This window comes from Pecten maximus, chromosome 9, assembly GCF_902652985.1.
Source record: "Pecten maximus chromosome 9, xPecMax1.1, whole genome shotgun sequence".
NCBI classification, from domain to species: domain Eukaryota; kingdom Metazoa; phylum Mollusca; class Bivalvia; order Pectinida; family Pectinidae; genus Pecten; species Pecten maximus.
Genome location: NC_047023.1, coordinates 28,442,050 through 28,455,820, shown reverse-complemented (window position 1 = coordinate 28,455,820; position 13,771 = coordinate 28,442,050). Strand labels below are relative to the sequence as shown.

General features: G+C 37.5%; 1 protein-coding gene across 1 annotated transcript in view; it reads right to left on the bottom strand.

Moving 5' to 3' along the window:
• Nucleotides 1-12,849, bottom strand: part of LOC117334148 (ADAMTS-like protein 4) — a 202,340-nt gene extending 189,491 nt beyond the window's left edge. The window contains exons 1-6 of the mRNA XM_033893616.1: nucleotides 12,537-12,849; nucleotides 8,576-8,636; nucleotides 7,964-8,061; nucleotides 7,431-7,500; nucleotides 6,993-7,095; nucleotides 4,612-4,748 (exon numbers count right to left, since the gene is read on the bottom strand). Of these exons, the coding sequence (XP_033749507.1) occupies nucleotides 4,612-4,748; nucleotides 6,993-7,095; nucleotides 7,431-7,500; nucleotides 7,964-8,061; nucleotides 8,576-8,636; nucleotides 12,537-12,550 (483 nt within the window). The 5' untranslated portion in view covers nucleotides 12,551-12,849. The remainder of the gene's footprint in view (nucleotides 1-4,611; nucleotides 4,749-6,992; nucleotides 7,096-7,430; nucleotides 7,501-7,963; nucleotides 8,062-8,575; nucleotides 8,637-12,536) is intronic.
• Between the last annotated feature and the right edge of the window lie 922 nt (nucleotides 12,850-13,771).

Genomic DNA, 13,771 nt, shown 5'->3' with positions numbered 1-13,771 from the left:
ATGGGGTATTGTGGTCTGCACAAGACTGGGAAAAATCTGTACTTGAAGATAATGGTGTTACGTCAGGCAGTGGATAGTGGTCCCCTAATGCAATTAGTCTATTATGACCTCACTGCCCCACCCCAAGTATATATGTATCATCGCATGTTCCTATATACACCCTCTACTTCAGTAGAGGCCCAGAAATCTATAATCTAATTTCAACTTTTGAAACTAATCTCAAACTATTGATGATTCATGTCTATAATTTCATTTAATGTATGATAATGATATAACATCCTTTTTATTTATTTTTTTTAATGTAATTTTCCCAAACACGAAATAAAAAACTTTTCAGACCTGTTCAAAATATATCCAGAGGGATCTTGGCGCCCACCATTGAATGTTCTTTATAGGTTCCATGTCAGATTAATCTTTTCTCTACTTTTCTCTTCTTCTAAGTCTTACTAATCTGTGTAAACTCAGAAGAAACCTCTAGTACTTTTCAAACAAGGGAAACCTATATATAAAATTTAAGATTTAGGCACCAAGGGGAACCTATATATATATGGAATTTGAGAAAGATTCCTTCAGTGCTTTCTGAGAAAGAGTGATAACAAACTTCAATTGTCAAAATCCAAGATGGCTGCTTGTCGGCCATGTTGTTTTCCGATTGGTCTCAAAATGCAATATGCATAACTAGGCACCTGGGGGAACCTACATATGAAATTTCAGGAAGATCCCTTCATTAGTTTCTTAGTAATAGTGATAACCAGTTTCAATTTTCGAAATCCAAGATGGCTGCCTGTCGGCCATGTTGTTTTCTGATTGGTCTCAAAATGCAATATGCATAACTAGGCACCAAGGGGAACCTACATATGAAATTGGAGAAAGATCCAATCAAAACTTTCTCAGAAATAGCGATAACAAACTTCTATGGTCAAAATCCAAGATGGCTGCCTGTCGGCCATGTTGTTTTCCGATCAGTCCCAAAATGCGATATGCATTACCAGGCACCAAGGGGAACCTACATATGAAATTTGAGAAAGATCCCTTCAGTACTTTCTCAGAAATGGCAATAACAAACTTTAATGGTCAAAATCCAAGATGGCTGCCTGTCGGCCATGTTGTTTTCCGATTGGTCTCAAAATGCTATATGCATAACTAAGCACCAAGGGGAACCTACATAACAAATATGAAAAAAATCCCTTTAGTACTTTCACAGAAATAGCGATAACAAACTTCAATTGTCAAAATCCAAGATGGCTGCCTGTCGGCCATGTTGTTTTCAGATCGGTCTCAAAATGCTATATGCATAACTAAGCACCAAGGGGAACCTACATAACAAATATGAAAAAGATCCCTTTAGTACTTTCACAGAAATAGCGATAACAAACTTCAATTGTCAAAATCCAAGATGGCTGCCTGTCGGCCATGTTGTTTTCAGATCGGTCTCAAAATGCAATATGTATAACTAGGCACTAAGGGGAACCTACATATGAAATTTGAGAAAGATCCCTTCTGTGCTTTTTTAGAAATAGCGATAACAATCTTCAATTGTCAAAATCCAAGATGGCTGCCTGTCGGCCATGTTGTTTTCAGATCGGTCTCAAAATACAATAGGCATAACTAGGCACCAAGGGGAACCTACATATGAAATTTGAGAAAGATCCCTTCTGTGCTTTTTGAGAAATAGCGATAACAATCTTCAATTGTCAAAATCCAAGATGGCTGCCTGTCGGCCATGTTGTTTTCAGATCGGTCTCAAAATGCAATATGCATAACTAGGCACCAAGGGGAACCTACATATGAAATTTCAGAAAGATCCCTTCTGTGCTTTTTGAGAAATAGCGATAACAATCTTCAATTGTCAAAATCCAAGATGGCTGCCTGTCGGCCATGTTGTTTTCCGATTGGTCTCAAAATGCAATATGCATAACTCGGCACCAAGGGGAACCTACATATGAAATTTCAGAAAGATCCCTTCAGTACTTTCTTAGAAATAGCGATAACAAACTTCAATGGTCAAAATCCAAGATGGCTGCCCATCGGCCATGTTGTTTTCCGATCGGTCCCAAAATGCAATATGCATAACTAGGCACCAAGGGAAACCTACATATTAAAATTTGAGAAAGATCCCTTCAGTACTTTCTCAGAAATAGCGATAACAAACTTCAATGGTCAAAATCCAAGATGGCTGCCCGTCGGCCATGTTGTTTTTCGATCGGTCCCAAAATGCAATATGCATAACTAGGCACCAAGGGAACCCCACATATCAAATTTGAGAAAGATCCCTTCAGTACTTTCTTAGAAATAGCGATAACAAACTTCAATTGTCAAAATCCAAGATGGTTGCCTGTCGGCCATGTTGTTTTCCGATCGGTCCCAAAATGCAATATGCATAACTAGGCACCAAGGGAAACCAACATATGAAATTTGAGAAAGATCCCTTCAGCTCTTTCTCAGAAATAGCGATAACAAACTTCAATGGTCAAAATTCAAGATGGCTGCCTGTCGGCCATGTTGTTTTCCGATCGGTCCCAAAATGCATTATGCATAACTAGGCACCAAGGGGAACCTACATATGAAATTTGAGAAAGATCCCTTCGGTACTTTCTGAGGATTAGCGATAACAAGAATTGTTTACGGACGGACGGACAGACGGACGGACGGACGGAGGGAGGGACGGCCGGACGGACGGACGATGGACCACGGACGCAGGGCGATTTGAATAGCCCACCATCTGATGATGGTGGGCTAAAAAGTCATAGAAATATTTTAGTCAACATTGTGTATTTGACCCATGTGATCTTGAATGAAGGTCAAGGTCATTCTTTTGAACAAACTTGGTAGCCCTTCACCAAAGAATGCTACAGACCTAATATCAAGGGCCTGGGCCTCTTGGTTATTGAGAAGAAGTTGTTAAAAGATTTTAGCCTATTTGACAATGACCTATGTGACCTTGAATGAAGGTCAACTTCATTCATTTGAACGAACTACAGCCCTTCATCCTACATGCTACATGCCTAATAGGTCTCTGGGCCTCTTGGTTGTTGAGAAGAAGTTGTTTAAATGGAAAAGTTAACGCTGGACGGATGGCCAGACGCCGCATGCCGCTCCACAGCATAACCTATCTCAAGAGAAGGGAGTGATAGATTCCTCCAACTCGTTTACTTCCTCCATCAATAATCACGAGATCTCCTGCAATCCTAAACCTGAGGAAAGTCAGACAGTATTTACAACATAACATTTATTGTACCTATTAGCTTAGATTGTACTTTCTTTATTAGCCTGCACTTAACTTTCAATGTCAATAAGTTGTAGAAATACCCAAAGCTAACTGACAAGTATTTAAAGTATCCATATTGGTAGACCTGAAGTACTGTCCACCTCATCTGAGGTCGCAGGGCTTATATATCTGTCACAACTGATGTGTGTGGGAAAGAAAACAGACTGTCAGATTAAGGAATGTCGGTACAATAAAACAATGGGGTATTGTGGTCTGCACAAGACTGGGAAAAATCTGTACTTGAAGATAATGGTGTTACGTCAGGCAGTGGATAGTGGTCCCCTAATGCAATTAGTCTATTATGACCTCACTGCCCCACCCCAAGTATATATGTATCATCGCATGTTCCTATATACACCCTCTACTTCAGTAGAGGCCCAGAAATCTATAATCTAATTTCAACTTTTGAAACTAATCTCAAACTATTGATGATTCATGTCTATAATTTCATTTAATGTATGATAATGATATAACATCCTTTTTATTTATTTTTTTTAATGTAATTTTCCCAAACACGAAATAAAAAACTTTTCAGACCTGTTCAAAATATATAGAGATTAAGGCCACAAAAAGTTCAAGTTAGGCATAAATATAAAAGTTCAAGTACTTACTTCTAATAATGATCAAGCATTTCAGATAGACTTACTCAAGTTCCTTTATTTTGATAGATTGACCGAATAAAGCATACAGGTTAAACGTCAATGATACACACACATCACAGGCCCAACAGACATGTAACATGCTTTTAAATCCTTCCAGACAGCAAATATGCAGACATGTAATTCAAATCTGCTGACCTTGAATTACAACAAATGACCTCTGCATGTTAAGTACATCCACATTCATAGTAAGGCTGGTCACAAACATCAAACTACAGGAAGTGTATTGTTTTAAAAACAAATTGTTTTGACCATTTTAGACCAACATAACTAATTGTATTGTATTCATATATTTATCACACACAAAAAAAAAGATATCAAGTTTTTGCTACAAATAGCTGAGCAGGTATTAATCACATAATGATCCACAAACAACGGGGATGAAATATATCCAGTGGGTTATTAAAGATTAAAAAAAAACACCAAGTAAAAAACGTAAAATACTAATGTAAAAACAAATATATCTCAACTCAAAATTGATAAACAAGGACAAATATAAATAAAGAAACATTCACAAAGAGACCATGACCAGGTGTTCCGGAAGGGTAAGCGTCTTGTTTCCTCAAAGACACCAACTAGGCAGCCATGTAGATAAATACAGGCAACATCATAAACTAGAATCAGGAACATCAGGAATATAAACGAGTATTAAACATGACAAACAAGTCTTTGTAAAACACCTACCAGACAATGGCCCCGGACACAGACTTCGTCAGTTGATTCATCCATTCCACACAGGGTGCCGTCCTCGACCTTGTCAGCAAACTTGTGATAGAAGTTGTAGTAGAGAGCTCGACAGGAGAGCTCACATTTATTCTGGGCTGTGGACACAAACAATGTTTATTTTAAGTTATTGTTAGTATAATATCTTCATATTATAGGGACAGACTTAAGCAGTGATTCCCCTCTTATATTATGACCATAATGATGTATTATCCCCACTTTCATAAAACTTATGTAACAACTGGTAACAAAAATAAATTGGAAAATGTACATATACAGAAATGTACCGGTATGTTTCTTTACCCAAGTTTATTATCATTTCCAAAAGCTAAATTAATCCCTATATACTTGATCAACTGTTTATCAGTATAATTTTACATCTAAAGACATACGTATGATTTCTTGGTGTACTCTGTAAACCCTTTAGGATATCCTACCTGTGATTTCCATCTTGCTTTACACACAAAGGGGTTAAAGTTATCTCCCTTGAAAATGCATTCAAAATCTTTAACTGGTAAATATTGTTAACATGATGTTTTTTTCTCATCATGTTATGTACTCTGGCCGTTTGGAGCTGGGATCCTTGGTTCATTAGCAGATCAAAGACCTCATAACATGATGAGAAAATAACATCATGTTACCAATATTTACCATTGAGTAAATGACTTTTTAAGCATATTTTTGATAAGTTTTCCTTTCAAGGTTTGTTTTAAATTGACTATTGTGTACAGATAATAATCAAAATGTAGAAGTCAAATTATTGTGTGTCACAATTTTAAGATAATCTTTACATATCATTTCCACTGTTGTTACCTTGTACAGACATTTTATTGTACATTGTACCTTCTATACATTGGTATCCTATTATCAAAAATACATTGGCACAAATACCAGGTGTTCTATTTATAAAGTTAGAAAAACTTATCAGGTCATCATTGCTATCATTGATTAAAAATTCCCCAGAAATAATCGACACTTATATATAATTAATAAAAGTACTGGCTCAATGAAAGTCTCACCGACTACCACCTGGCAAAGTCCAGTCCAGTAATAAACTTCTCATAATTATGGGTGGTCATATAGAAATCTAATGAATTTTTAATAAAATGAAATTTTAATCCAACATTTGATCCCATTACTGGGAGGTTCATGGTGACCTACCATGTATAATGTTGTTAGGTCTCTGGAGCCATATAGTATATATATCTGCATCAAATACCTACATGTAGCGTTTGGTATGCCATTGTCTGGTTCAAGGTCAATGACCTACCATCATCAAACACATACTGACCAGAAAGCCTGATATTTCCAACGAAAATTTGTTTTTCTTTAACTTCTCCCGTTTTCCCCGGGTCATATAGGCCTAGACTATTGAGAAACAAAGATTATGTTACCCCAGACGAAATATTTCGTAAATTTTGGATTAAAAACTGGCCAGGCACAAATTCAATTATTTGGTAAATGTTTATGATCTTTACATTTTATTGATTGATGAATGGAATTCAGCATCTTTTAATTAGATATATGAGCTAAAATTAGATATCCGAGCTATAATTACATATCTGACCTAAAATTAGATATCCGAGCTATAATTACATATCTGACCTAAAATTAGATAGAATCTATATCCGAGCTGATTCATTTCATCCTTCACTTCGATTTGACTTCGGTTGCCATTTTACAAGTAATATACATCAAGATTCGGCAAAGGCGACATAAAATTTCTAATAGCACTATTACCAAAAGGCATACACAACCATAAAACGCAGACATGATATTAATTATTAGGCCTACCGACTGCAGTCTCCGGACCGAGCACGTCTGCTCCATCATCGTTTTTCGCGCCACCAGAGAGATAAGGTACATAACTCCCAGTAAAAGTTATGTTGGATGACGTCACTATGATTACGCTACATTACGAATGGTATTCAGTATTTTTAATAGCTTCAATACTGTAAGACTTTTTCCCTTTTTATTACAATAAAATATTGTACATGACGTACTACACATTACATCGGTACTTTACGCAAATCTGCGAGATTGAAAACTTCTTCTCTAGCAATGTATTACTGCCTTTTCTTTTTAAGTTTTCTATGAGCTATGAACAAATGCCCATATTATTATTTTTTTCAAAGCTTGTACCTTAGTCGGGGTTTTGTTTGGTTTTGTTATTTATTTATTTATTTATTTATTTATTTATTTATTTATATTTATTTATTTATATTTATATTTATATTATTTATATTTATATTTATATTTATTTATTTATTTATTTATTTGTTCCCTCAGAGACTTGTATATCAGATCTACAAGTCTCTGGTTCCCTGTAGTTGTGAACTTACGGTTGATATACTTGTCCCACTGGAAGTACCGCCCCCTCACTAACTGTCTGTTGTATCCCCGGCACTGTGCCGTCCGGTCGTCCACGTGTTTCCCCTCACATTCCTGTAACAAAGTAACTCAGAGAGAACCGGAGAAGGCGAATCTCCACGTCCGTGTTGTTGAAAGTAAAACGTTTCCAGAAATTTACATTAAATGTGGTCAATTCAATTCAATATATTGACTGTAGACCTTACGGCCCAGAGTACATATTACATCCAATACATGAAAAGGATGTAAAACAGTAAAAAAAAAAGCCGCTGAAACAAATGACAATTTTTTTTCCGGTAACATTGAGAAGGTACAAAGAAATGTATAAAAAAAATAACAAAATAACATACAAATGTGATTACAGATAAGTAGTACTTGAGATTGTTACCTGGATAATGAGAGACAGTTACCTGCGTTTCACACAACCTGTATTCCAAGCCCCGACCGGTACAGTAGCTCGGGTTCGGACTAGTTTCTCCTCTGAAAAATGTTAAATAATGTCAAACACAAATTCTCACGTCTATAATCGTAATATTTGTCGACATGTTTTGTCGACATTTCTATGTAAACAGACAAAATCACCAAAACGTGAATTTTGTAAGTGATAAACGCATTCGTGTCATTCTATGTTGTACGCAAATTACAAACTTTCATGGGTAGAAGTGGATGAAAAACTACATATACCACACCTGTTCAGGGTATGGGATAGGTTCTCATGATTATCTCAAATCAAGTAGAATGCAAATGACAGCAAAAGACTTTTTTTTGTTTTTTTTTTTGTTTTGTTTAGAAAATATAAAATAACTATGCGCCGGTTACAAAAGGCGATTCCATAACTAAGGAAAATGGTAACGATATTTACAAAAACTTTAGTAATGAAAAAAGGTATGGAACGAGTTTTGCGAGCTGTGTATCTACAAAATATGATGCGATTCAAACTTACTGTCCATTGACACACTTCCGGTTCCGGTGTTGTATCCCCTGGTTACAAGTCTTGCTACACTGTGACCATGGTGCCCACTCACTCCAGGATAATCTTGACTAATAATATAACTGATATTTCACCCTCTTGTACACATTACAGATAACAATTTATGTAAGATTTTATGTCAATTAATTATACATAAAAGTGTTCTCAATTAGATTTAGGAAAGTGTTATGAAAACATAATGATAGATATTGTTGCTATGGAAACACAATGATTGTGCTTGTAGCGATGGATACAATGATCGCGATGGTTGTCATGGAAACAATGCTCGCAATTGATATGGAAAGAAAATGATCGCGAATGTCATGACTTTAACATAATTATCGTGTTTTCTGTGATGGAAACACCATCATCGCGATTGTTGCTATGGAAACAATTGTCGTGAATTTCCAACCATAACTAGATCATATTAGAAACACTTATATATTATATTTGTTGTGATTAGAAACACTTATATATTATATTTGTTGTGATTAGAAACTCTTATATATTATACTTGGTGTGGTATATGATTTTGATTCCATTATTACTTTAATGCCGATGTTAGTCGCCAAACCATTTACTGACCTTGGTCTCCCGTCCTTGTGCCGTCACACAGAACAAGGTCACGGCGACCCAAATGGTTGCCCTGGAATACCACAAAGTTAGTATGATGATGGGTATACCTTATAATTGCGAACAAATCATAACGGCTCGAGTCTATTTTGATCTAATTCAGCAACTAAAAACAAATACATATATCGAATTACTGCAATACTTGTTTGACACTTCTCTTTCTTAATATCTCCTGTCGGAGGTTATTGGGGGACGGAACGACACAAAGGTGAACCAACAACCAATATAACATTATTGTCTCATTGTGTGAGTACTATTATTTCCCTTTTATAACTTTATGTTCTCACTGTGCACACGAATGTCAAAAGTACTCTCGTAATCTTCCTGGTGCAACATTTTCTTAACTACATGGAGAGAGATCGGTTGAGTCAGACTATCAATCGGACATTTATGGGTCTGATGTTCAGTACATGGTATTGTATAAATAAGGTGGCCTGGCCACGGTTTTACCAATGTTCCATAACTTAAGGGAATCCCTAAAATTACAATTTTATATAAGGACAGTTCTATAACTGATATTGTTCCTTAAATTACAATTTTATATAAGGACAGTTCTATAACTGATATTGTTCCTTAAATTACAATTTTATATAAGGACAGTTCTATAACTGATATTGTTCCTTAAATTACAATTTTTTATAAGGACAGTTCTATAACTGATATTGTTCCTTAAATTAAAATTTTATATAAGGACAGTTCTATAACTGATATTGTTCCTCAAATTATGTAATGCCTTTCTATGGGTTGAGTTAAGTAATGCCTTAAATCAAGGAACGTTGATAAAACCGAGGTCATGTACATGTAACCCAATTGTTAGAGTCTCCATCAACAGTTCTTCGAGTCTCGGCATAATACGTCTCATCTTCTCCTCTGAGTAATGGTCAGTTCTCTACACGATGAGCGGTAAATTGAGTAATGGTCAGTTCTCTACACGATGAGCGGTAAGTTGAGTAATGGTCAGTTCTCTACACGATGAGTGGTAAGTGGTCTGATAGGTCTCAGAGCCTGGCTTTTTGAAGTATGATATAAAGTAGGCCCGGAGTATTGCCACGAAAAATCGACCACGAAATGGCCCAGTATCTTGTTCGACCTATCTCTACATGACGTCTGGAGTTTACAATCAACACCTCAGATTGTCGTTTGGTCAGTAACAGATAAAATACCGTGTGTCCCCTTCCGTTTCTCTGTAGATCTCCACTGTCCTGAGTGTCGTGGATTGACCAGTAGCTAGTGCGTAAAGCGTAAAGCGCCCCACTAGACGACACAAAAAGAGCGTAAAGCGCCCCACTAGACGACACAAAAAGAGCGTAAAGCGCCCCACTAGACGACACAAACACAGCGTAAAGCGCCCCACTAGACGACACAAAAACAGCGTAAAGCGCCCCACTAGACGACACAAAAACAGCGTAAAGCGCCCCACTAGCCGACACAAAAACAGCGTAAAGCGTCCATCTAAGACGATTCTGCACGCAGTTGTACGTCTACCTGTGTGATTTTGACAAAAATAAAGCTAGCCTTCTGTATGATGTATTCGTTTGTTTTATGACGTTATTTTAAGGTAAACAATATTTCATTCAACATTAGAGGCTTTCGTTTCCACCCAATACTTCACTTCCGCTCTCTGCATCCCTGGTAAAAGGACCTCAGTCGGTTAGCGCGACGACCACGTAACCTCAGGTGAAGACCGGTCTGCATGGTTCGAAGCTCCCTATGCACATGTTGGTTTCGTTTCTCTGGAAGCTGATTAACATGCAAGTCTGTACTGTCATGGTTTTGTCCTTGGGCACTTTACTCTGATTTATCTGGATGGCATGCAACAGGCCTCCAGCTCAGTGAGGTAGTCACCAACTACTACAAGAAGACCCCGCCTCAAAATTACCCTGGTTGTTCACGGGTCGTCGATAAACGCGGCAAACAAACAAACACATACCCCTGTTATAGGTGATATAACTAGCAAATTGATTGGTGTGAGCCCATTAAACCTGACCAATCGCTTGTATTTCCAAGTTTCTTCTCCATTTAATCGTTCTTCGTCAAATATCTCACTTTTACAGTAAATATACAATAGATTTCCGCTCCCTATACATGGATTGTCTTTTGCCTTGTTCCAAGACCAAAGTCAGATATCAAGGTGACACAGATATTATCAACAAAAAAGGTACAGTCCAAACGTCGTACAGCGCTCACTCAACGTAATGCATTGTTTGGGATTTCCTATCGGGCATGGTTATGTATAAATAGACATTCGTTTCCGCGAAATACTTTCATTGGTGTTGAGCTTATTCCGATCAAACTTTTTACAATGCATCGAAGTCGCTTACTTTGTTTCGGGATTTCATTTCAGGTCTGAATGTTTAAGGCACCGTTATCATAAATAGTTTCCATTTCTGTTGGACCAATTCCAATCAAACTTCATACGCCTCTATGACTTGATTTTCGGGTTCTAGATCGCAATTCATCGTTTCATTTAAAATTTTTTTAGATGATCTGACCTGGGTATCATAAGCGAGGAAAACCGCTGAAGGACGGGGAGGATATACGGGATGCGTTAGAATCATAGGTAGGTATCCTTGCAGCATTGTAATCTACATTTTTAAAACTATACTGGAACAAAAAATAAATAAAAATGTAACGCAGGGAAATACTATATACTTTAGTGACGGCTTATCAGATTAATGAAACTCGGTCAGACTTATATATATATATTGATAACTTTAACTCGACAATTCCGAAAAGGAAATCGACCGCCTTCACGTATTCCCAATTTTAAGGGGAGTACACAAAACATACTTGTAAAAGAATATTAGGTATCCAGCATCAGTAATAATTAATTCAAATCTGAACCCTTAACAGACAATACCGTTGGCCGGTACATTATACTTTAGCAATCCTCAGGGGTTTCATTCACTTTCCTATTTGCACCCTTAGGGGTATGTCATCGGGAACGGAATGGTGACCTCAGGATCAAACAACATTGTAGTTTATTACTAGTTGGTTACAAGATGACGGTCACCGAGCTTTCGATTTGGCCATGCCAATCTACATGCAGAGAGCAGTCGCCACACAGATTACTTTTGGCATTTTGGGGTATGCCTCTAGCATCATTGAATGCTGAAACTTCCAAAGCTACTATGTCATGTGACATCTGTAGGAGGATAATCTAGGAACAAGGCGTTCCTATGCCGGCCCCCAACGTCGCCACGTCGAGCTAATATTGGTGGTTAGGTTTGTGGCACATGCTCGCAGACGATTCCAAATGGAGCAGCGGAAAAAAGGTCTTTCTTTATTGCGGAGTTTGGAGCAGCTCAGACAGTCAAAGTCTACTTTACTGCAGCAGCGTGAGACGCTAGCCTTACCCTACTGATCGGACAGGAGTTGGTATGGTGATGGGTCAGTAAAAAGAAACATTCCTCGTGATTTGAAACACCGTTGGTTGTTGTGCAAGTAAAATTAAGTTAAATATAGAGATGATTTTACACCTTGTTGTAGTTCCCATGTACAACGTCAATTAACTTTTCAGCAAACATTGTCCGTCGTCATCATACAATAGCTTGAGGGATTAATTTGATGATGACTTGGACAGGATTGGACGATCGTCTCTTGCGCAACTTAACATTTTGGTAATTTACCTACTTGGGCTATTTCGCCTTTTAAAAATTAAATGAACTCTGAAAGGATATCCCTTACACCTACGATGTTACAGACGAGTGAAGCGAGATCTCATATGTCACAAACCTGGAGTACACCAGGAATAACGATGTTTTCAAGTTTGAAGTATGACATGTGTAGAAGGTTCAAACAGGCTCGCCCTAATGTGTGTGGTAGCCGACGCCAAGATAACTTATTATGACGCAGTTATCTACATACTAAAAACAATTCAATCATTACCGTAGATAAATTTGTCCATACTTACCACGTAACGTACATATCTAGTTGATCATCAGCGCTGGAATGACGATTGTCCGGCACTTACAATGTACACAAATATTTGGATGTGTTTCGCTGGTCAGTCTAGTCTGTCCGGCTGCTTCTTAGACTCGAGTGGTCAAAATCAACACAGTACATACGCCTCTGTCCGGAGTAGCTTGACCAGTGTCCTTACCGTATAGAATTACCTGAGTACTTCCGGACAATATCGTCTATCCTTTTAATGTATATCCAGTGCTTAATCAACTAAACATATTTAGGTCCGATTGTCCGGACCTATTTGGCAGATGACCAGTTACAGTAAAATAAATTGACCACTAGTATATTACCAGTACTTGCTCTAACTATTATCGTAAGGTGTATATAGGTGAAGTAGTTAGTTACTGTGACATGAAGTAGCGATTAGGGATTAACTCGTTAGCGCAAACCAGTCATCCGAAATTGATTACGAGTTGGTCAGTTTACGATACACCTATATAGTCAGTGGTCACTTTACGGTCATTAATGGCGATCATTTTAACACTGATTTGCACAAGTACTCAGCGTTAAATATACTTAATGTTTGGCGTTGGGACAGATACAATATGTGTTATACAGATAAGTACATTTGGAGGGCTATCTAGTTTCAATTCCCGTAAGTCCAGTTCCATTATTTACCTTTTGTCACATAACCAATCACCATATATCACGGCCACTAAAAGAGTTCACACGTCCGATTTGATCTGTGATGTAACGAAAGCCATAATAAATACGATTTTCTATATGTTAGGTTAGGCTGTCGGTATTAACACTGTCAATACACGTTTTCAGTTAGGGTAGGGGGCCTGGGGTTATATAAGGAACTATGCGTCCGGAGAGTCCATGAATGAGTTAGTAAAAACAAGACCCACAGACAGCGGATCCGTAATGATAAGATATTATAAGTATTATGGTACTGGAATAACAGGAATGTTTGACAAGATGATGGTGTAACTCTTACTTACAGATCTCCTCTTGACTTTGTATGTTTTGGAGTTGGTTTACTATAAGTACATGAAGTGTACATTTTAACTCCGTCACTTAAATATTACAGCATCAACCTGTCAAAGAGAGACAATTTCTCCTAGTCTACGTGTATACCGATAACACATGTACAACACGTCTAGTCTACGTGTATACCGATAACACATGTACAACACGTCTAGTCTACGTGTATACCGATAACACGTGTACAACACGTCT